Source organism: Anomaloglossus baeobatrachus, chromosome 9 (assembly GCF_048569485.1).
Source record: "Anomaloglossus baeobatrachus isolate aAnoBae1 chromosome 9, aAnoBae1.hap1, whole genome shotgun sequence".
NCBI lineage: Eukaryota > Metazoa > Chordata > Amphibia > Anura > Aromobatidae > Anomaloglossus > Anomaloglossus baeobatrachus.
In genome coordinates this window covers 54974212-54997910 of record NC_134361.1, presented here as the reverse complement: position 1 = coordinate 54997910, position 23699 = coordinate 54974212, and the positions used below count along the sequence as shown (strand labels likewise).

The window sequence follows — 23699 nt, the reverse complement described above, 5'->3', positions numbered from 1 at the left end:
CTGGGCTCTTATATACAGCATTCTAACATGGTGTATATAAGAGCCCAGGCCAGGGGTATAACATAAAAAACACTTTAATACTTACCGAACGGTCGCGTGGTGGGCCTTATGGGCATCTCCGTTGTCCGGTGCCGGCGCCGCCTCTTTTGGCCATCTTTGTTCTCCTTCTTCTCTAGCTGCGGTCAGGTCCTGAGCAGGACAGATCAAAGTATTGTAGTACGCCTGCGCAGGAGCGGCGAGTGTGTATGACGTAGACGCGTCATGCACACAGGCTTCGGAAAGAGGACGAAGATGGCCGAAAGAGGAGGCGCCAGGACCGGAGAATGGTGACGCCCATAAGGCCCACAGCGCAACCGTTAGTTAAGTATTATAAAGTGTTTTTTATGTTATACCCCCGGCCTGGGCTCTTATATACAGCATGTTAGAATCCTATATATAAGAGCCCAGTGGTGGTGGCCGCAGCTTATAGGCCAAAAAAGTGGTGACAGGTTCCCTTTAAAGTGTCTTATTTGATGCAACATTAACAGCCCTTAGACCCTGTTAATATGGTGGTCAAGCACTTTTTTATTTCTCGAGGTGCACTTTTCCAATTTGCTGTCTGTTGTCTTCCAGCCTCACACTCGTCCAGCTCTGTTGCAGACAATATTGTGGAGCTGCAATACCGGATGCAACCTGTGGACAGGAGGGGTGCTGCTTTTGTAACAAAGCCTATATGCAAATTGCTTCTCCAGAGAGGAAGAGGGGTTAAACTTTAGCACCACCTATTGGATGTAGCATTCCTAAAAGTCATTATCAATCATTTAACGAGGCTTGCTATATGACTTAGGATAAAAACCAAACCAGAAACTCAATTTGCAGACTCTGTGATTCGGGCTATTGCCTCTCATCAATGCAAAGTAAAAGATATGATTTGGCTATGTGGGAAGCTTATGACTGGGATCTAAGGGGTGACGTTTAAAGTGACATGTTTATCAAAAAGACTGACCTACACATGCAACAGGTGTGAACACGTGCTAGCTGAAAACACAATATAACTACAAAATACATACAGCTGCACTCTAGAATGCATTGTAGAGTGCACCTTTATGTATTTTGTAGTGTGGAGTGACATGTTTAGAATGCCTGGGTGAGGAGGCTGATGAGCCATGCTTTTTTTTCCTAAGTCTTATGGTAGGGCTCTGTTAAGAGTTGATATTGATTTTTGGGATTACTACTTTTAATAGGTGGCACTAAAGTTCATGTTCTCTTCCTCTCTGACGACTCAATTAGTATAATTAATTTCCCAGAGGAGCATTGCATGGCTCATAAGCCTCCTTCACTATGCTAGTCATGTCACTCTCCACAAGGAGAAATGATACCCCTTGTAACAAAACAGCCATGCTTCTATAATCCTGGACAAGCATTTGAAAGGGAATCTGTCTGCAGGTTTTTGCTATCTCATCTGAGAGTAGCATGATGTAGGCAAGGAAATCCTGAATCCAACGATGTATCGTTTAGATTGTGTCAGGACGGCTGCAGCCACCAATCAGAATTTGTATCTTTAGTCATGTAGCGGAGTCTAGAGGGCTGTCCACACCAGACTCTCAATAGAGACTGCACGTTGACTGTGTAATGGGGGGCGTGATGGACTTCCATGCACATGAGTTTCTAGTCCTAAAATGGTAAGGGTCCTGCTGCTTAAACAAACATGGCAAATAAAAGATTCGACTGTGACAAGACAGGCATGCCTGAAACCTCTGTGTTAACCCTTGCAGCATTTTGGCGCAGCTTATATAGCAAAAACCTGATGACAGATTCCCTTTGTCAATTCCCTAGTACCAGAAGGGTCTGAGTAATGTGTAGTTTATTTTTTTTACCCATTTTGCTAAAGTACTTGTTTAAAAAAACTTCTTTGGCATCCCCCCCCCCCCCCCCAAATGCTGTGCGTGAAACCGACGTTTTGGCAGTTTGTGTATTTAGAAGACGAGACCCACCAATTTACTGTACGTTCTTCCCCCCTGCTGATTGTTTCCCTCTTGTAGTTGACGCTGTGTGGCATGTATAATGGATATGACATGGTCCTAACTCATTTGTATATCTTGTAGTAATTGTATCCTGAGACCCGCACCCGATGGATCAGTGTATTTTTGCTTTGGTCTCCTCTAGGTGGTGCTTTAAGCTGAATCAAATAATTCTTCTCATTGAATTTACGTCTCCTTCCTAGGGTTAGGCAGTTTGTCAGAAGGGTTTCTGGCAAGAAAATGTTTTTGCGTGTATTATCTGACACATAAGGATGTGTTCACATGATGTTTTTTTTTTACAGTCGAAATGTGTGTTTTTTTTTGTGGAAAAGACTCTTTAGCAAATCCCTCCCCTTTTTTTATATTTTACTGTTGCAGTTTTGATTATCAGCATTTTTCCTTTTTTGATTTTGATGTGTTTACAGCATTTTTAGGCATCTTTTATTCTGCCTTTTTATGTATGTTTTCTAAACTTCAATAATGAAGAAGCCTTAAAGTGGCCTAAGGCTACTTTCACACATTCGGTTGTAGCAGTGCGGCACAATCCGTAGCTCTGCTGAAAAAACGAAACCGTTTTTTTTTTTTTTTTGCCCCTGGTTTTGTTTTTTCCAGCATTGACGTGCATTGGTGCCACATGGGCTTGCGTTCCGTCCAGTTTTTGCCGGATGCGGCAGATTTAACCGATGTGGCGGCCGAATGGAACGTTCCCTGGCACGTTTTTTGCTCCGGCAAAAAAACCGCATCGCACCGCATCCGGCCGCTGCGGCACATTTTTCAATGCATGCCTCCGGCCGCCGCATGCGGTTTCTTCCAATGCGCATGCTCAGTAGCATGCCACAACTGGAAAAAAACGGACGGGCCGCATGTAAAAACTTATGCAAAGGATGCGGTGTTTTTGCCGCATCCGTTGCATAGGTTTCACAGACTGATTGAGCCGCACTGCTCAAACTGGATGTGTGAAAGCAGCCTAAAGGAGACAGTTGCACTTTGCTGTGCTAAGATATGTGGAACAATGAATATAGGAATATAGACATGTATTACTGCAATGACACACATAAAAAAATGGAGGTACGTAGCACACAAAAATGGCCAGTTTTATGTGAGCCCAACAGCTAATGGCAAGGCAACCTCTTTTTGTTGGGTCCCTATCAAACTGATTCCTCTTTTTGGGTTAAAACCCCTAAAATTTATGGTTACATTTTTTTTATAGTAGTATTGCATGTTTATATTCCCATTTTCCTTGTTCCACATATCTTAGCACTGCAGAGTGCAACTGTATCATTTTTGTTACTATGTTTCATGTTCAGTTTGCACCTGTTCACATTAGGAAGGTAATCATTTTCTTAAAAACAAGACCTGACCATCCTTCAGGAGGCTTCCGCTCTGGAGATCCTACCTCATATTGGCAGTCAATGGGCTCATGTCCACTTGCGATTTTCATGTGCAATCCGATAAAATATCAGATTGCACTCGCACCAGTGTAAATGGTGCAGTGTCCTTCTGCTATTTTTTTCTCGTCTCGAGTCGTGCTCTCTGTGCTATCGCAGCATGCTGCGTTTTGCACCCTGTCTCAGCTCAGGCACCCCCAACATCGCACTGCACTCGCATGTTATGTGACTGCGGTGAGGTGCACGCATAGACAGATAACGGAGGCGATGGGGAGAAAATGCTCCCTCCCTCTTCACCGCTCCTGTGATATGATGGCAAGATCGCATCAGTCGCATGACCCTCGGCTGACGCATGCAGCAGAGGGTCATTAGCATATCGCTTACAATGCTTTTGCATTGGAAGCGGTACGCAAGTGGCCATGAGCCCAATGGGGAAGGCTCAAAAGACTTTTTGCGCGACTTGCAGGCCTTTCAGCAAGATACTAAAACAAAAAAAATATATATTGAGCCTTCCTATTGAATGCCAATATAAGGTAGGGTCTCCAGATTGGAAGGATGGTCAGGTCACTTTTTTTTTTTTTTTTTTTGGCTTTTGAGCGTCTTGTAAGCGCATCATGTCTTCAGAGAGTTGTTTTTACATAGAAAAATGAGCGTTTTGTTGGCCCTTTTTCAGGCGGCTTTCACAGTACACACGTTGCAAACTCGCCTTGTGGGAACGTTGTGTGACCATACCATGGAAGCTTGATTATCAGCAGTAACATGTTTCGTGTTCTCCTTCCTTGTCTGTAACTTCTCTGTTTCTGTATTCTGTAAAGTGACCTTTTGAGAATGTGTGTCTTTAGCTAACTTCCCTGTTGACTTACAAATATGCTCACTACATTGTGTATTGCTTTTACAACATACTAAAAAGCATGTCCAGTACTGTTATTGAATTGTTCCATTAAAGAGGACTGCTCACCAGGTCGATAGTAGCCTGTTTTGTCTTCGCTTATTCCTGGTGATTCCTCAATATTATTATTATTTTTTTTTTTCTTTTAAATTCACCATAAGGCACCAGATAAGCCTTTTTATTTAGTGGTCCCTATATTCTAACTTTTATATTCTTTACCATGTAAATATAACCACTTTAGATCTGGCGACGGGTCCTCTTGAAAATGTTGCAGGGAAAGAGTCAAGATTAATAATGTGCATGCATTAAACAAGTTATCCATTACCCTAACTCATTCATTTTTTTTATTCATCAATCGTGCCACTAAATGCATCCATACTCTTATTATAGTAATATATAAACCTTTTATCATGCAGATAGCATAACTTGGTGCTTGCAACTGCAGCTCTGATGTTTACATCCATCCCTTCCTCTCCCCAGGCTTACTGTGCGCTGTTACTACAAGTTTAATAATGCAATGCAGTAGCCTGTGATCCAGCTCTTAGCTTGCCTTCTCTTTTCTCCACCTTTTGTGCTGCTAAAGATATTGAGAAAAATACCAAGTGTCAGAGCAGCCCAGGGTAGGTACCAGCCCATCTGGCAATTGCCAGATGGCCAGTACAACTCTGTCACGGTCTTTATTTCAAATTTTGTCGCTTTTCAGCTGTCCACGTCAGTGATTGGATTTCCAAAAACCTTTGCTAATGAAGTGCTGCAATGTGCATTTGAAAAGCAAAGGTGTCAGCCCCTGCTGTTACTGCTGAATAAAACTGTCAGCTCAGCTGTTGAGGCAGACTAATTGTGATTCACTCCAAAATGTCCACATCCACCATCAGAAGCTCTAGTGACCCCTTCCTTTTTTTAATCTGAATTTCTGTGCTGAAAAAGGAAGTATCAGAGGAGGAAGAAGAATGTATTACTATGTGCTTCCTGCTGAGATGCCCTTATAGAAGCTATACATCCAATACAAGTATATTACAAAAGGTATTGTTTTGAAAAGCTATGAAATATGGCAAGAGGGTGAGAAGGTAGTGGAAAACCCCTTTAACACCACTTGTGTAATATGAAAACACACATTGGTGCAGATTTGCTATTGTCATACCAAGCTGTATCATAACTTTGGTAAAATTTTAATTTTAGCCAAATGTATTCAAGTGCCACACTGTCACACATGCAGTACAAGCTGCCGTCCCCCACCTGGTGCCTCCATCACTTATACCTTTGGCGCCATACACACAGATATCCCTGAAAAAGACCTCGCTGAGGTCGAAACATTGGATTGTTTGGATTTTATTGTGGTGCCGGTCTGGAATAAAACTTTCACTTTGCAGCAGCTCAATCTCTTTTCTGTCTTATTTGTCCTGAGGTCTTCTCTCCATCAAAATCTTAGGGGTACTTTACACACTGCGACATCGCATCTGGAATATCGTCGGGGTCACGACTATATTGACGCACATCCGGCGCTGGTAACGACATCGCAACGTGTAAATCCTAGATGCGCCGATAAACGATCGCAAAAGCGTCAAAAAATGGTGATCTGTGTAGCGTCGGACATTTTCATAATGTCGGGTCGACCGCAGGTACGATGTTGTTTGTCGCTCCTGTGGCACCACACATTGCTGTGTGTAAACCAGCAGGAGCGAGGAACATCTCCTTACCTGCGTCCACCGGCAATGCGGAAGGAAGGAGGTGGGCGGGATGTTATGTCCCGCTCATCTCCGCCTCTCCGCTTCTATCGGCCGGCCGATTAGTGACGTTGAACAGGTATGTGTGTGTGTGAAGCTGCCTTAGCGATAATGTTCGCTGTGGCAAAAATCACCACATATCGCATGTGCGACGGGGGCGGGTACTATCACGCTCGGCATCGCTAGCCGATGCTAGCGATGTCGCAACGTGCAAAGTACCCCTTAGAGTAGATAACAAGGTGGTGGGAAAAAAAAAATATTTGTGCAAGTATGAATTTGGGCAAATGTATGCAACATTCCAGCTCCGTTATTGGAAACTCTTCATAAATTATTTTCTTTGTTTTATTTTTTAAGAATTACTTTTGAATCCTTTGATCCAATTTGAGAACCACTCAGATCGTCTGTCTGCTCTACTTTTGTTTTTTAAGAGCCCCGTAGAAGCGCATGTGAGCACAAAACGGTCGTTGTCCTGGGGGAGCCCGCACCCGGCTTCGCCACTGCTATTTTTATGTGCACATTTTGTTTGATTTATATCCAAGTTTTTTATGGACTTTGGAGTGAAGCTGCTCGTTCTTTTACTACTTTGGATTGCCTTGGACATTTGCTGTCTTTGGAGCGTGCACCTACTTATACTTGGTATTCTACTACGGACCAGAGCTGCTTTCCTTTTACCACTGGACTCTAGGAGGTAAAACTCCAGTTGTGCGAGATCATTCCTGTATTTTGGTTCCCAACAGACAATGTACACACAGAGCTGTGGTGTGGGCGGGGTTAGCTCTCTGAGCTCTACTACATCCTATATCTAAGAACGCTGTGTCACAACTACAGATGTCTGGCAAAAACACTTTGGTGAATCTGGGCCTATGTGTCTTGGATGACTATTTCGATGCAGGTGTCTGGCGGCTTCTCCATGACCCACGCTTACACGTCTCTCCCTAAGTGTGTGTATAGAGCGAAAATGGTCAGTATTTGGGTGGGGGAGGACAGGCGGGAAGGAGCCACTGGAGACGCATAGTCCTGGGACGAATTTTCAAAGACTTTTTTTTTTTTTTTTTTTCTCTCTCAAAAGCTGCGTTTCAGAGTAAATGATACACGGCTACAGTGGCACAGCCAGCGTCTGATTGATTCATTTATGCTGCTTGTGGTTCAGGTGGTATGAAACTACTGTGAAGGCTTTTGCTGCAATGTCGGCGGACTTTATTGGTGTGATGGTGGAATTGTATAATTTTGTGTAGGTTCGTATTTTAGGCGTGGGGCTCTGTCCATTCTGTGTACATTGCCCTGTTTGCAGGCTAATCACCCCCTGCCGGGCTTTTGTCCCCAAGTCTGGGGGAGGGGGGCCTGGGATCCACCTAAACACTTTGCTTACCTGGGGGATTATTCATTCTGGTTGAGAAAGACAAGAGTGAAGCAGGGAGATTCATCCTCTGTGGGAGAAGCTGAGGCTCCCGAGAGAGACCTGGACATTTATCGCTTACTGGACTATATCTGTGTTTCTGGACTACTTTACCCTCTGTATGGTGGATTATTTGATGGCCCTTCTGACTTGCTTGGAATAAATCTTGTTTGGATTGTTCAATCATCTCTCGCTCTGTTGATTGTGTGGTATTGTAGAAGGACACCGTGACAGTTGGTATATGCTTATTCTTGTGATGTAACATCCGTGCCCATTTTCCATTATTTTCTTTACTGGCCCGCTAATGTTTTTCCACCTGTGTGGTTTAATGTATCTGATATTTGTATGTGACCATGATACATGCAATAGCTGACCCATAGTGCAGCACTTGTCCCCTCCGGGCGCCCGGATGCCTTTCCTTTGTGTGACTCACTTTTTTAACTTTACATTTTAAATCTAGAATTCTTTGCTAGAAGTAAAGTTTAGTATATTGCTTTTATGCCACTTTATTTTTTTTTGTCATTTGGAGTTTTGTGTTTTTGGTGTTTACACCGCAGCCACTCTTATTATTCACCCGCTAATCCTGATGTGACCTGATTAACATTGACTTTCGCTTTTATTTATCACATTGTAGATGATTACCATCATTGTTGGTCAAGATCGTGCTCATACTACTTTGTGTCACTGACATTAATCTCAATCACTTGGGATAATTAGTTTACCAGGTGAGCCCAATTAAAGGAAAACTAGAAGGACGTTCCATATTATTGCACCTGCCACAGGGTACAGCAATATGGTAAAGAAAAAGGATCTCTCTGCTGCCGAAAGGCATTAAAGGGAACCTGTCACCAGATTTGGGGCCTATAAGCTGCGTCCACCACTAGTGGGCTCTTTATATACAGCATTCTAACATGCTGTATAGAAGAGCCCAGGCCGCTGTGTAGAACTTAAAAATCACTTACCTAAACGGTCACTGCGGTGGAATTGGGTCATATGGGCGTCTCCGTTCTCCGGTGTCGGCGCCTGCTCTTTTGGCCATCTTTGTCGTCCTTCTTCTGAAGCCGGGGTGCATGACGCGTCCTACATCATCCACACTAGCCAGCATTGAGGTCCCGTTCAAATGCACTAAAACTGTGATCTGCCCTGCTCCGGGCAGAGCAAAGTGCGCCTGAGCAGGACCTCAATGCCGGCGAGTGTGGAGGCTGGTTACAAGTAAGCTGAGCAGCAGCACTCAATGTCAAGCAGCAGCTACAAAAGCAAACAAGATTTTAGGGTGTATAAAAAGAGAGATTAAATCCCGTGATCCCAACGTGTTGTTACGCCTCTATAAATCACTGGTAAGGCCACATCTGGAATATGAGAAACCGTTTTGGGCTCCACATTTTAAAAAACATATTCAGAAGTTAGTTCAATGGTGGGCAACTAGACTACTACAAGGAATGGAGGCCGCCCGTATGATGAGGATGGAAAAGTTGGCCTTGTTTAGCTTAGAAAAAAAGACGTCTCAGAGGAGATCTCATTTATATGTATAAATACATGTGTGGTCAATATAAAGCACTGGCACTTGACTTATTCCTTCCAAAGACAATACTAATGACCAGGGGGCACTCACTGCGAGTGGAAGAAAAGCGATTCCAGCAGCTAAATAGGAAAGGGTTCTTTACAGTTAGAGCAGTCAGACTGTGGAATGCCGACCACAAGAGGTAGTAATGGCAGATACTATAACAGCTTTTAAAAAAGGGCTGGCTGATTTCCTCACTACATAACATTGTCGGTTATAAATTATTTAGTGGCAAAATGTCTAATTGAAGGAGGAAGGTTGAATTAGTTGGACCTGGGTCTTTTTTTCAACCTATGTAACCATTTGGGCAAATTAGAGAAAAATCACATTCGGATAATAATTTGGAATGGGGTGTATATTCAGCTCTTGGGTTCCACCTGACACTAATACGCTGTGTGCACACGTTGTGTTTGATTGATTTTTCTTTGTCGCTCCATTGGGAGACCCAGACAATTGGGTGTATAGCTTCTGCCTCCGGAGGCCACACAAAGTATTACACTTAAAAGTGTAAAGCCCCTCCCCTTCTGCCTATACACCCCCCCCGTGTATCACGGGCTCCTCAGTTTTTATGCTTTGTGCGAAGGAGGCACACATGCACGCATAGCTCCACAATTTAGTCAGCAGCAGCTGCTGACTATTTCGGATGGAAGAAAAGTTGGCCCATATAGGGCCCCCAGCATGCTCCCTTCTCACCCCACTCTGGTCGGCGGTGCGGTTAAGGTTGAGGTACCCATTGCGGGTACATAGGCAGGAGCCAACATGCTGTTTTCCTTCCCCATCCCTGCAGGGCTCTGGGTGAAGTGGGATCCTAATCGGTCTCCAGACACTGGGACCGTGCTCCCTCCGCAGCCCCTGGGGAATCTGCTGGTCAGGAGCTGGGTATCGTCAGGGACAAGGCCCTGCTACTGTGAGGTACTCTGTGTCCCCTTGGGGACAGCGCATGGAGCGCTTGTGTCATACACGCTGCAGCACTGCTGGGTGTGTTAGTGCGCCGGGACTACCGCGCTGACCGCGCTTGTTTGCCGGCCGCGCTTATAACTTTAGTCCCCGGCTTTTGCGGCCTAGTACTGCATATTCCCGCCCCCGGGCCTGTCAGTCAGGGGAAGGGAGGGACGCTGCACTGGACGTCAGCGCTGAGGGCTGGAGCATACTTTGTATCCTCCTCCCCCCTCACTGAGCACAGTGGGACACCAGATTCCCGCACTTTCTTGGGCACGCCCACGGCCCCCTCCTCCTCACAGAACGCTGGCAGCCATTCCTGTCAGCACTTCTGAAGCTAGAGAGGAGAGACAAACGGCTCTGGGAGATCCAGGCAGGGAATCTGGTGGTCACACAACCGCTTTGGGCGGTCGGTAAGCCGCACCTGTTTCTAGGTGCTGGCCCCCCTGGGTGCCGAAGTGTGTGTATATATATAGGTTTATATGCTATACATTTACTCTGTACGGTCGCACTGGTTTTTGGCTATATACCCTCCCAGATTGTACTCAGAGGAGACAACAGCATGTCGTCTGCAAATAGCAAGGGTGCCAAAGCACAGGCTTACTTTGCAACCTGTACCTCATGTGCGGCTATGCTACCTGCAGGTTCCACCTACCCTCATTGTGTGCAATGCTCGGCACCTATGGTACTTACTCAGCCGGAGCCTCAGCCACTAGTGGGACCCTCGGCCCAGGTAGAAACACCGGCTGCCACTGTCCAGGTGACAGGGACGGAGTTTGCAGTATTCGCTGACAAACTTTCTGAGACTATGGATAAATGGTCTGCTAAGATACTAGAAGCCTTGCAGTCCAGACCTGTAACACAGGCCCCGGGCACTGTTGAATCATTGACCCCAGGCCCCCCTCGGTTGGAGCAGCAAAGTGCTCCTGGGGTGACTCATAGGTCTCAAGGTGAGGTCTCTGACACGGACCGCAGTCCCAGACCACCTAAGCGGGGTCGCTGGGAGCTTCCCTCGACTTCATCACACTGTTCAGGGTCTCAGCAGGAGGACTCTCTAGAGGATGAAGCGGAGGGGGCAGATCAGGACTCTGATCCTGAAGCCGCTCTCAACCTAGATACGCCAGAGGGAGACGCCATAGTGAACGACCTTATAGCGTCCATCAATCAGGTGTTGGATCTTTCTCCCCCAGCTCCTCCAATTGAGGAGTCAGCTTCTCAGCAGGAGAAATTCCGTTTCAGGTTTCCCAAGCGTACATTGAGTATGTTCCTGGATCACTCCGATTTCAGAGAGGCAGTCCAGAAACACCGAGCTTGTCCAGATAAGCGCTTTTCTAAGCGCCTTAAGGACACACGTTATCCCTTCCCCCCTGACGTTGTCAAGGGTTGGGCTCAGTGTCCCAAGGTGGATCCTCCAGTCTCCAGACTGGCGGCTAGATCCATAGTTGCAGTGGAAGATGGGGCTTCACTCAAAGATGCCACTGACAGACAGATGGAGCTCTGGTTGAAATCCATCTATGAGGCTATCGGCGCGTCCTTTGCTCCGGCATTCGCAGCCGTATGGGCGCTCCAAGCTATCTCAGCTTGTCACTCGCAGATTAATGCAGTCACACGTGCCTCTGCTCCGCAGGTGGTGTCATTAACCTCTCAGGCGTCGGCGTTTGCGTCCTACGCCATTAATGCTGTCCTGGACTCTACGAGCCGTACGGCGGTAGCATCCGCCAATTCGGTGGCAGTCCGCAGGGCCATGTGGCTACGTGAATGGAAGGCAGACTCTGCTTCCAAAAAGTTCTTAACCGGGTTGCCATTTTCTGGCGACCGCCTATTTGGTGAGCGATTGGATGAAATCATTAAACAATCCAAGGGAAAGGACTCATCCTTACCCCAGTCCAAACCAAAAAGACCTCAACAACGGAAGGTACAATCGAGGTTTCGGTCCTTTCGGCCCGCGGGCAGGTCTCAATTCTCCTCGTCCAACAGGCCACAGAAGGGTCAGACGAACTCCGATTCATGGCGGTCTAAGTCACGTCCTAAAAAGACCGCCGGAGGAACCGCTCCCAAAGCGGCCTCCTCATGACTTTCGGCCTCTTCACGCCGCATCCTCGGTCGGTGGCAGGCTCTCCCGCTTTTGCGACGCCTAGTTGCCACAGGTACAAGACCGTTGGGTGAGAGACATTCTGTCTCACGGTTACAGGATAGAGCTCAGCTCTCGTCCTCCGACTCGTTTCTTCAGAACATCTCCGCCCCCCGAGCGAGCCGATGCTCTTCTTCAGGCGGTGTGCACTCTGAAGGCAGAAGGAGTGGTGATCCCTGTTCCTCTTCAGCAACAGGGTCACGGTTTTTACTCCAACTTGTTTGTGGTGCTAAAAAAGGACGGATCTTTCCGTCCTGTTCTGGACCTAAAACTGCTCAACAAACACGTGAAAACCAGGCGGTTCCGGATGGAATCGCTCCGCTCCGTCATCGCCTCAATGTCCCAAGGAGATTTCCTAGCATCAATCGACATCAAAGATGCTTATCTCCACGTACCGATTGCACCAGAGCATCAGCGCTTCCTGCGTTTCGCCATAGGGGACGAACACCTTCAGTTCGTGGCACTGCCTTTCGGCCTGGCGACAGCACCACGGGTCTTCACCAAGGTCATGGCAGCAGTTGTAGCAGTCCTACACTCTCAGGGACACTCGGTGATCCCTTACTTAGACGATCTGCTTGTCAAGGCACCCTCCCGAGTGGCATGCCAACACAGCCTGGACATTGCTCTGGAGACTCTTCAGAGATTCGGGTGGATCATCAATTTCACAAAGTCAAATCTGACACCGGCCCAATCACTGACATATCTTGGCATGGAGTTTCATACTCTTCCAGCGATAGTGAAGCTTCCGCTGGACAAACAGCGTTCACTACAGACAGGGGTGCAATCTCTCCTTCAAGGCCAGTCACACCCCTTGAGGCGCCTCATGCACTTCCTAGGGAAGATGGTGGCAGCAATGGAGGCAGTTCCTTTTGCGCAGTTTCATCTGCGTCCACTTCAATGGGACATTCTCCGCAAGTGGGACAGGAAGTCGACGTCCCTCGACAGGAACGTCTCCCTTTCTCAGGCAGCCAAAGCCTCTCTTCGGTGGTGGCTTCTTCCCACTTCATTGTCGAAGGGGAAATCCTTCCTACCACCATCCTGGGCGGTGGTCACGACGGACGCGAGCCTGTCAGGGTGGGGAGCGGTCTTTCTCCACCACAGGGCCCAGGGTACCTGGACTCAGCCAGAGTCCTCCCTGCAGATCAATGTTCTGGAGATAAGGGCAGTGTATCTTGCCCTAAAAGCGTTCCAGCCGTGGCTGGAAGGCAAACAGATCCGAATTCAGTCGGACAACTCCACAGCGGTGGCATACATCAACCACCAAGGCGGCACACGCAGTCGGCAAGCCTTCCAGGAAGTCCGGCGGATTCTGCTGTGGGCGGAAGCCACAGCATCCGCCATATCCGCAGTTCACATCCCGGGCGTAGAAAACTGGGAAGCAGACTTTCTCAGTCGCCAGGGCATGGACGCAGGGGAATGGTCCCTTCACCCGGACGTATTTCAAGAGATCTGTTGCCGCTGGGGGATGCCGGACGTCGACCTAATGGCGTCCCGGCACAACAACAAGGTCCCGGCATTCATGGCACGGTCTCAAGATCACAGAGCTCTGGCGGCAGACGCCTTAGTTCAGGATTGGTCGCAGTTTCAACTCCCTTATGTGTTTCCTCCTCTGGCACTGTTGCCCAGAGTGATACGCAAGATCAGGTCAGACTGCCGCCGCGCCATCCTCGTCGCTCCAGACTGGCCGAGGAGGTCGTGGTACCCGGATCTGTGGCATCTCACGGTGGGTCAACCGTGGGCACTACCAGACCGACCAGACTTGCTGTCTCAAGGGCCGTTTTTCCATCTGAATTCTGCGGCCCTCAACCTGACTGTGTGGCCATTGAGTCCTGGATCCTAGCATCTTCAGGGTTATCTCAAGAGGTCATTGCCACTATGAGACAGGCCAGGAAACCAACGTCCGCCAAGATCTACCACAGGACGTGGAGAATATTCTTATCCTGGTGCGCTGATCAGGGTTTTACTCCCTGGCCATTTGCCTTGCCCACTTTTCTTTCCTTCCTTCAATCTGGATTGGAAAAGGGTTTGTCGCTCGGTTCTCTTAAGGGACAAGTCTCAGCGCTCTCTGTGTTTTTCCAGAAGCGCCTAGCCAGACTTCCAAAGGTGCGCACGTTCCTGCAGGGGGTTTGTCACATAGTTCCTCCTTACAAGCGTCCGTTAGAACCCTGGGATCTGAACAGGGTGCTGATGGCTCTTCAGAAACCACCTTTTGAGCCAATGAAGGATATTTCTCTTTCACGCCTTTCGCACAAAGTGGTCTTCCTAGTAGCAGTCACATCACTTCGGAGAGTGTCTGAACTAGCAGCGCTGTCATGCAAGGCTCCTTTCCTGGTGTTTCACAAGGACAAGGTGGTTCTGCGTCCGGTTCCGGAATTTCTCCCTAAGAAATTTCTGCACCAAATAACGTGTGCCTTTTTGTCGCTGCATTCTTCCTTTCAAGAGATGCAGAAATTTCTGCACCAAATAACGTGTGCCTTTTGTCGCTGCATTCTTCCTTTCAAGACCTGCAGAAATTTCTGCACCAAATAATGTGTGCCTTTTGTCACTGCATTCTTCCTTTCAAGAGATGCAGACATTTCTGCACCAAATAATGTGTGCACATGCCCTTACAGCACCTGGTGTTATATCTGCGCTCCGTCCTTGCAATATAAAGTAATTAGCATTTTAGTTTCTGCAGTATTGTACATATACAGATGTATACCTATAGCACTGATAAGCCCATATATAATGGAGATGGATACACTTTTTAGTATAAGGTTAATGGATTGGAGAGCCCCCTCCCCCCTGACATGGGTATAATAGCCATAAAATGTATCCAGCCTCTTGTAATACACGGTATTGGTGATGCAGGGCACACAGTCAGCAGGGGGCTTTTGTAATGAATCCGGTGCTCTTTTGTCTGCCGATTAGCTGGTGCACACCATCCCTTTCTGTGGAGTGCCTGAATTGCTCTGCCGTCAGTCAGCAGCCTCTGGAGGTCAGCAGACAGCAGCGCCGGGAGCCGCAGGGTGGCCCCCAGATGGACACCTGCATGCCTGGCTTCCTTGTCACTACTTTAGGCAATTTGTGATCTGTACAGGGGGAGGGCTTGAGCATTGAATCAGATTGTTGATAACGTCCCCTACAAGGACTGCTATTAAGAGCACGCTTCTCTACCGCAGAAGACAGAGCCATCCCTGATCCTACAGCTCGTTAGCCGGGGCCAGGACGCGTCTCCTCCAGAATGTGGCCAAAGACTAGGCAGACGAGCGAGCCGTCGCAGCCGTGCACCATGCAGACACGTCCAGCCCTTCATCTTTGCCATTCTCCGTCCCAGTGAAGGATTAAAAGGACTGCTTGATATATCTTCTTTTTTTTTTTTTTTGGTATTCTTTCTCTCTTTTTGCTCTTGTATTCCCCCCCCCCCCTTTCCTCCTTCATTATGGCAAGCTTGCATTGTGTGGCCAGTGCTTGCTCCATAGGAAGACAGGCTGCTGAATTTAGCCACTGATCACCCAACTAGCCCTGGCCTAAGGCTATGCTGAGATTTCTGTCCCATTTGTATTGTTGCAGCTCAAAGGACGAGTGTTCAGAGGATGACAAGTGTATTCTGAGTAGGTATGTTTTGTTTCATGCAAATCCCCCCCCCCCACCACTTCTTCTCTCCCACCCTCCGTATTGGATAGATATCAAGCTTTTTAGAGCCGTGGGTGCTTGATTAAAGTGCTGCAGTGTCCTTTAGCCGAATTCCATTACAATCAAGATTTTTTTTTATTTATTTTTTTTATTATTTTGCTTTTGATCCGATTTTAGCTGCATTGTGCAGTGCGGGGTTTACTTTTTTTTTTTTTTTTTCTTTTTTTTTTTTTTTCCATCCTCCACTCCTCACTCTCTTCTTTTCTCCCATCTCCTTACTGCAGTCAACGCTTCCCTAACGAGGTGGCACTATTGTTGAGGTAGAACGATAGACTCATCAGATGGCTTTAGGGGACAGGAGGATTTAAAAAAAAAAAAAAAAAGGCAATGCCTGGCAAGCCTATTTTCCAGATTGGAAGCATCGGTCTGAGGGCATTGGCAGAGGCATTTGCTTGTGTGCAGAGCATCATCCTCATCATCCTCAGCAGCAGCCCCCCAGTGCCATGTCAGTAGTGTGTGGGATGGAAGTCCTGGTCGGTAGTCTGTTATGGAAACGCTGTTTACTGTTATTGTAGTACCGTGGTGACAACATGCCATTGAAATGGAAAACCAGCTCTCCTGCTATCTGGAAATTCCCCGTTCCCGTGCTTAAAACATCCAGGTCATCGCTGCTTTCTCCAGCATACATGTAAGTGAGAGACCCCCCCCCCCAGGATACCCTAAGGTGGGCTTTTATTTAAGAGAATACCCTCTGGACAAAATGTAGCCAAAAAAAAGAGAAAAGTTCTAAATCTATTATTCAATTCATAATTAATCATCACGATTCGATATCTCTGCAAAAAAAAAAAAGAATAAAAATTGTCATTATTGGGTATTCTCCATTGAACAAAGGTCCATCCTTCAGCCGAGTGATCTTTGTAAGTTTTCCCTGAACGACGACCATTGGTGTTTCCAGTCCCTAAACCTATTGTGGTCTTTAGGGCAAAACCATACCTGCCATTGTCCGACCGATGATGTGTCCAGTTTGTGTGCCGTGCCAAATCCACCACCTTGATAAATCATGTGCACTCATGATTTATAAGACGTGACCAAGGTTTTCCTGCCTCCTATGCCTTTTCTCCGTCGTCCGTAAAACGGAGCATGTGTGTGTCTGTACCTATAATGCAATTTAATATTGTGTTTTCCAGTATTTTGTCGTTTTTGCCTGTCCTTGCTCTTTATGAACAGTTTATTTTATGCCTTTTGTTTACTTTCTGTTATTTTGTTTACTAATAGTTTTGGCAAATATCCAGACCGGTAGTTTGTGCTTTTCAATAACCTTTTGGAGTAATAATCATGTCATAATATAGAGTATTTGTAGCTCTTTGTAGTCTGGGCTTAAACTATTGTTCCTTTCACATCAGAATTAAAAATGTAATGGGTCTAATTCATTGGATTTGGACCATTATGTTGGGCTTATTCACACGAACATATAATGGCTGCAATAAGACCGCCGGCCTCATGACCTGAGCTATCGGCATCACCGGTATACCGGCATATACTATGGTGTTCGTTCCTACAGATTGGTCACGACTTGCAGCTTTGATTCACCCAATATATGGGCAAATATGAGGGTCCTTCCACCCAAAATTCTCAACATTATAAATCTCTGATTCCCCCCCCAAGATTCAGTTGCGACTGCAGTTAACCCCAATATTATACATACTGGGGCTTCACACCAGGGAGAGGTTTAGTAACTCTTTAGGGTGGGAGATGGTTTAGTTACTCTTTAGGGTGAGAGATGGTTTTTTAACTTTTTAAGGTGGGAGTTGGTTTATTAATTATTTGGGGTGTGAAATGGTTTATTAACTCTATAGGGTGGGAGATGCTTTAGTTACTCTTTAGGGTGAGAGATGGTTTAGTAACTCTTTAGGGTACAAGATGGTTTATTAACTTTATTGGGTGGGAGATGCTTTAGTGACTCTTCAGGGTGAGATGGTTTATTAACTCTTCACGGTGGGAGATGGTTTAGTTATTCCTGAGGTTGGGTGGGAGATGGTTTATTAACTCTTTAAGGTAAAATAATACCTTCAATTCCTGACAAAGGAAAGTCCTTGGAAAACATTAGTGACCCCCCCCCCCCCATCTGTACAGTGTCGGAGAGCTCCTGATATCTCTGCTCCCCTGACCCCAGTGTGATAGGAGTGGAGTGAAATGTTGGGGTTACCAGCAATCATACCCACCCGGTGATGTATAGTCACCCCTTTTATGCAGTGCTGTGTTATAACCTTTATATTATACTTATGTGATTTCCCCTCATCGAAACAACAAAATGCAGGTGCAGGCCAAAGTGTGGTTTAGCAGGGGTTAAAAATGGAGGACTCCAACAATGGAGCCCTTTTTTTTTTTTTCTTTTGCTAGACAATGTACAATGAAGGCTTTGTCACCTATCTTCCGCCTCAAATATGTGTTCATTAAAGGCAACTTGGAGGGGTGGGGGGGGTCCACGTTTATAGCGAATTGGCTTGTTAACCCTTTCGCTGACTTTAAGAACTCCCCTGATCCATTGACTTGTTCAACGGACATAAACTAGACCCTACTGTATTAATGAGTTCTCCAGAGTCTTTGCTCCGATGGGTTCAGGGACCTTCTTGTTTACCGGGAGGCAACAATAGTTTACCTGACTTTACCTCTGAGTTTACGCAGGACTTGGTGATAGACTGTGTTACCAAACCGGACCGAGGATCTGTGGCACAAGCATCCGATTTAATTTGCTCCTTGTACATTTCCTGATTTTCTACCTGTTAAGGTAATATCTTAGGACCTTGTCATGTAGATGAAGCAGACCAATATCACGTAGTATCAATACATACCTCATTTAATGTATGCAGAAACCATATATTTGTGGTTGAGGTCTACAAGAATGAGTACAGGCGAGGTGACGAAGTCAAGGGTGTCGTCCGGTCTTGCTCATTTTGTAGGGTGGACGTTGTGGTCAACTACCACTAGAATTACTAATACAAAAAGTCCTAAATGTACCCGGTGTGAGTCTATAACCCCCCATCGTAGATTACATCTTTGTGTGGAGCTCATATTTCATCTGTTCTTAATGCTTTTTTTTTTACTTCTTGCTTTTTATTGGCTTTTTTTTGTGCTCGTCTGGGTATCTTCTGTGCCCATGACCTGGTTTTGATGATGAGATTCAGCTTGGGGCCATGCACGTTTTTTTCGATTTCTTGTCCTTCTGACCCATTTTCCTTTTTGTCTTGGCGTGCATAGATCTTTGATACTGTTATAGATAACATTGCGTGATCCGACGCCGGATGCCTCGGTGCAGTGTGCGTGTGATGAGGCTCCGTTTCTAGCAAGTCCTGTGTGATCCTCCAGTATATCCTTTATCCAGCCGTCTTCTCTGTGTGGAGCCGGCCGAGGGCATTTTTTAGTTAATACACCTTGTGAAAGGTCCTGACAGGTATAGGTTTATGTAAGGAGCTCACGTGTCGCTCAGCCATCTCATTATCGCTTTTCGGCAGATTTCTTTTTTTCTGCTTTCTGTAGGGTAAAGTGAAGCCCTTCCTCCTCTCTAGGTTGGGGTTACTCTTGGTCCAGCATAAAACCATATACAAATCCATAATGTCTCATACCTGCGGAGAGGCGGAAGGATCAGTATACAGTCTTGTATATGTGGCACCATGGGATTGATGAAGGCGTAAAGTTTTTGCTGCTATTTATGAATAGGAAGAAAGTTTTGATTAGATTTCGAAGCCATAAAATCCTGGAAACAGAAATGTATTGCTCCAGTTGCAATTGATCTACAGATCTACGTAAATCATTATTTACCTTCTTGGTACTTTGATTGGGTGACACTTTATATTTAGGCTTTATTTATGGACATGTAGGTCACCGGTCCTGATAGTGGAGCTAATGTATGTCCAAGCTACTATATACATGGCCATTTTTTCCCCTAACTTTTGCTGTAGTAATATAAAAGTCACTCTGGTAGGAAGATATTCGCACCATGAGTCTTCTTTTTGGTTGTTTGGCCATCCAGAACTTCCCCATTCATAAGATGTTTACTGCTGTGTTGTGGTTGTTTTTTTTTTTTTTTTTTGGTTTAATTTTTTTTACCGATTGACCCTTTTGTTGATGTTTTGGGGTGTCCAGGCAAAAAATGCAAGCATAGTCATATAGCCAAAAGAATAAAAGGTGCAAATTGGTTTTGGAGCATATTTATTCCTCTTTATGTTGCTATTTTTATATATAGTGTAGAGACCTACAAGCGTGAGGTCACATGATGAGGGTTGTAGGCTTCCGTTTTATGGCCATAATACCAACTAAAACCTCATATTTTTTTGTACAGGAGGCAGCCAGATCTTTCTGTTAGGCCTTGCATGTTAAGAGTTCCTGTCCCTGTATAGTGCACAAATGGAGTACAGCTTGGCAGCCCGCCTGATCTAATAGTATGGGGTCACCTAATAGGCTGCGGGCTTGTGTCTGTGCATCTGCAGGTGTAAACAGTGCTCTATGCAAGCCATCAGTGTGCAGTTTTATCATCCAGCAATCGCCCCCTCCTTTTTTGGAAGCGTGTATGTGATTTGCTCCTTCTGCACCTGTGATGCCTCCACTTTAGTGGAGTGGGGGTTTAGCTGCATCCTGTTAGATTTGCAACTGCTGCCCTTCTTTGCTGTAAGTAATTGCAAATTGTTTTATAGGACCCAAGCTGTCGGCTATGTCAGTAACCTGCGGCCGCCGGGTGAGAGGTCTGAGATCCACCTGATTCCTGACAGTATCATATGCTCCTCTTTTGATTATGCCGGCCTGGCTCGATATCATTGCAGTGTGACGTCGTATGAAGCCGGCTAATCAGAAGAAGAGCTGCGGATGCCGTCAGGTGAGAAGCGATTCCCAGGACTCCCGTCCAGCGGCCAAAAACGATAAACTGGGTCCTTTTGAAACCATTTGCTCCAAATCTGGTCGCTATCCAAAACTTGATGTATAAAAAGTGGTAATCCTGTATTAAAGGGAATCTGTCAGCAGGTTTTTGCTATAGAATCTGAGTAGTATGATGTAGGGGCTAAGAGCCTGATTCCAGCGATGTGTCACTTACTGAGTTGCTAGTTGTAGTTTTGATAGAATTCCTGTTTTTTAAGCTTTAGATGCAGCAGTGCTCAGAATGCTGAGCTGTGTTTAACCCCGCCCACATCACTGATTGGCAGCTGCCTGTGTACAGTGTGCATTGTCAGCAAGCTGCCAATCAGTGGTGGGGGATGAATTATACACATTAGCAACATCGCAGGAGGCTGCCAAGCAGTGGTGGGGGAGGAGTTATAGGTGAATTAAGAACAATCCAGCTTGCAGTGAAATCCAGTTTTTAATGAAAAAAAAAATTAAAAACAGCGTTCACATTATCCAAACTTTTGTATGATACCAGCTCTAGGACAAATACATGTAATCACGGTCAAACCGCACACCAGACGCTTTTCGAGCACTGGACTCTTAAACCTTGGTGGAAGGAGTTATAACGATTGGCAGCTTCCTGCAATGTTGCTAATCGGTGGTGGAGGCGGGGTTATACAGATTACCAACACCACCTGGCAGTGATAATATCCTGCTCATAAAACACTGATTGTATTATAACTACACCAGGCTGCTCTCCGATTAAACTGCTGACTGATTCCCTTTAAATTGCCAATATCATAAGACAGAGCCACTTAATAAATGTGGATTTTCTGTGCTGATTTGCATGGAGATTTTACATGCGGATTTGCATGCGGAAAATCTACAGAGCCGGGCTAAGTTAATGAGATTTCAAAAATCTCTTCTACTCGTTGTGTCAATTTTCCACATGTAAATTGGCCTGCAGTGCGGACTCTAAAATCTGCAGAACGTCAATTCTTTGTGCCATATCCACTGCGGACTTTGCAATTCATTAGGTAAAATGCTCAACTAAATCTGTGTTATTTATGCAGATTTTGGTGCAGAAATTCAGGGAACGTCACATTGAATTTGCCACGTGTGCAGTTAGCCTTCTTTTTGCTAAGGACGTAGCTGATACATCCAGGCAGGGATGACGGTCATTAGTCTACAAATGGCTACAGCACCAAAGTCACTGTGTGAAGAGCCTAATAGAGCGGCTAGGTGGATGTCAAACAAGTGTATTGTGCCAATTACTGATCATGTTTTGGGGATAAGTGACAATCTTCCTCTGAGGGGCCCACCAGAGGATTCCCCTGCTGTCCAGTGGGCCGGTCCGAGCCTGCTCTTCTCTGTCTGACAACATAGCCGATCTTTATCATAAAAAAAGCCACCCACCTCCTCTCCGGCAATACCCATCACACTCAATTATTACTATTGAATGCTTGATATATTTCTTACCAGTTGAGCAGATTTTCGTCATAAATGACATTTTAACTTGCTGGCCGTCACCATAATCAAATAAGTGAATGCATTAGACGAAGTTTAAGGATTTGCAATTATGGATTAGGCTTGGGATCACATCGGCGGATGGGAAGTTATATAAATATCCCCCTATATAATTTTCATCCAAAAATTAGCCCATTTCTGCGGTTTTGATTTCACTCTTGTACATGTCAGTGAACGTCTTAGGCTAGATTCACATTTCTGTTGGTTTAAATCCGTCAGGTCCGTCATTGCGACTGAGCGACGGATCCGTCGTTTTTAGATGTCAACTGACGCAACGGATGTGTTATTTCACAGGATTCCGTTCACAGGAATCCTGCAAAAAAAAAAAACGGATCCGTCGCGTCTGTTTTTTGACGGATCCGTCATGATCCGTTTGTGTTTGGGACAGCCTAATGGGTGTGCCAAACATGCTGGGCATGCTCAGTAGAGCATGACGGAATCCAGCACCATAGACAAATATTACAAGCTTGACGGATTTCTGCGCGGTACGTTCATTTTGACGACCCAAAAAACGTTACATTCTGCGTTGTTTCCGCCCGGCGGTCTGTCCAAAAAATGACTGATGCGCCGCGCAGCGGATGCAACACAAGGTCATCAGTCGCAATACGCCACTCATACAAATCTATGGGAAACAATGGAATCCGCCAAACGGATTCCGTTGTTTACCAGAGCCGCGGATTGTGACTGATACAAATTGACGGAAATGTGAACCTAGCCTTAAAGTTGTTTGTTTATGGTGCCTGCCTGACTTCACTTTCCTAACGTTGTAGGATTTATTGCGCATTTAAGTTGCAAATTTCGTGCAATTTTTGCTTATTTGCAGTTGTGTAGGTGGTTGACTATATACAATATACATTTTTAAGACCCCATTCAGCTCCTGACATATACCGTACCCCCCACTGTGAAGATATTCACGGGAATACTTTGTATATCGAGCCGTGTACCTATTACATTTGTGATGTATACCAAATGTCCAATGGACTCTTAGCGCGTTTGAAAGTACGAACTCTTGATAAAGGCGCTGGGGTATCTGTCATTTTTGCACCTTGTCTTGCATTAATTTTTACATTGGTCATCTACTGCGTTCAGACAAACCCATATGGCACGTTTGTGTGGTATTCATTTTTTGCTCGGATACAGCACAAACAATAAGGCCTTAAATGGACACTGTCATTTCAGTGAAGTCTGCCTAAATCAATAGAACAAGTGAATTTAAGAAAATTTGCTTCTTTCTCCACTTATGAGCCACTTCTCCCTGGTTTCAAAACGCATCATCCACTCTAAGGTGGGGGGGAGGACCGTTCTAATTTATCTTGGTCAGAGCAAGACAGTTTGGTGGCACAGTGCAGCGTCAGGTACACCCCCTGTTTAAGGCCCTTTTCACACTGCGTTTGTACTTGCGTTCAGTGGTCCCTTTGGGGCATCAATCCGAACCGCCCCACCCACACCCCGCAAAACGTGTTTTGGACGCATGCACCGACAGGGCCATTGACTATAATGGAGCACGCTCCGTTAGCGTGTGCTCTGTCTTGCACCATTTTTGCACATATACGTTTTCAGCAGGCGGACACTAGTTTTTCCACAGTTGACTACGAAGGCCAAAATAGTGTCATCTTCCATATACACAAACATGGCAGCTTAGTCTGAAAAGCTC

The 23699-nt window shown here is 45.9% G+C and overlaps 1 protein-coding gene across 4 annotated transcripts in view; it reads left to right on the top strand.

Annotated features, from left to right (window-relative positions):
• Positions 1–23699, top strand: part of LOC142251173 (kelch-like protein 13) — a 109111-nt gene that overhangs the window by 21590 nt on the left and 63822 nt on the right. The window contains exons 1-2 of one of the 4 annotated variants that reach the window (XM_075323715.1): positions 15536–15625; positions 16219–16331. The exons of 1 other annotated variant lie outside the window; for it this stretch is intronic. In XM_075323715.1, the coding sequence (XP_075179830.1) occupies positions 16234–16331 (98 nt within the window). In that variant the 5' untranslated portion in view covers positions 15536–15625; positions 16219–16233. Of the gene's footprint in view, positions 1–14978; positions 15626–15950; positions 16332–23699 lie in introns of those variants that run through there. 2 more of the 4 variants (XM_075323717.1, XM_075323716.1) reach the window with 2 other exon arrangements.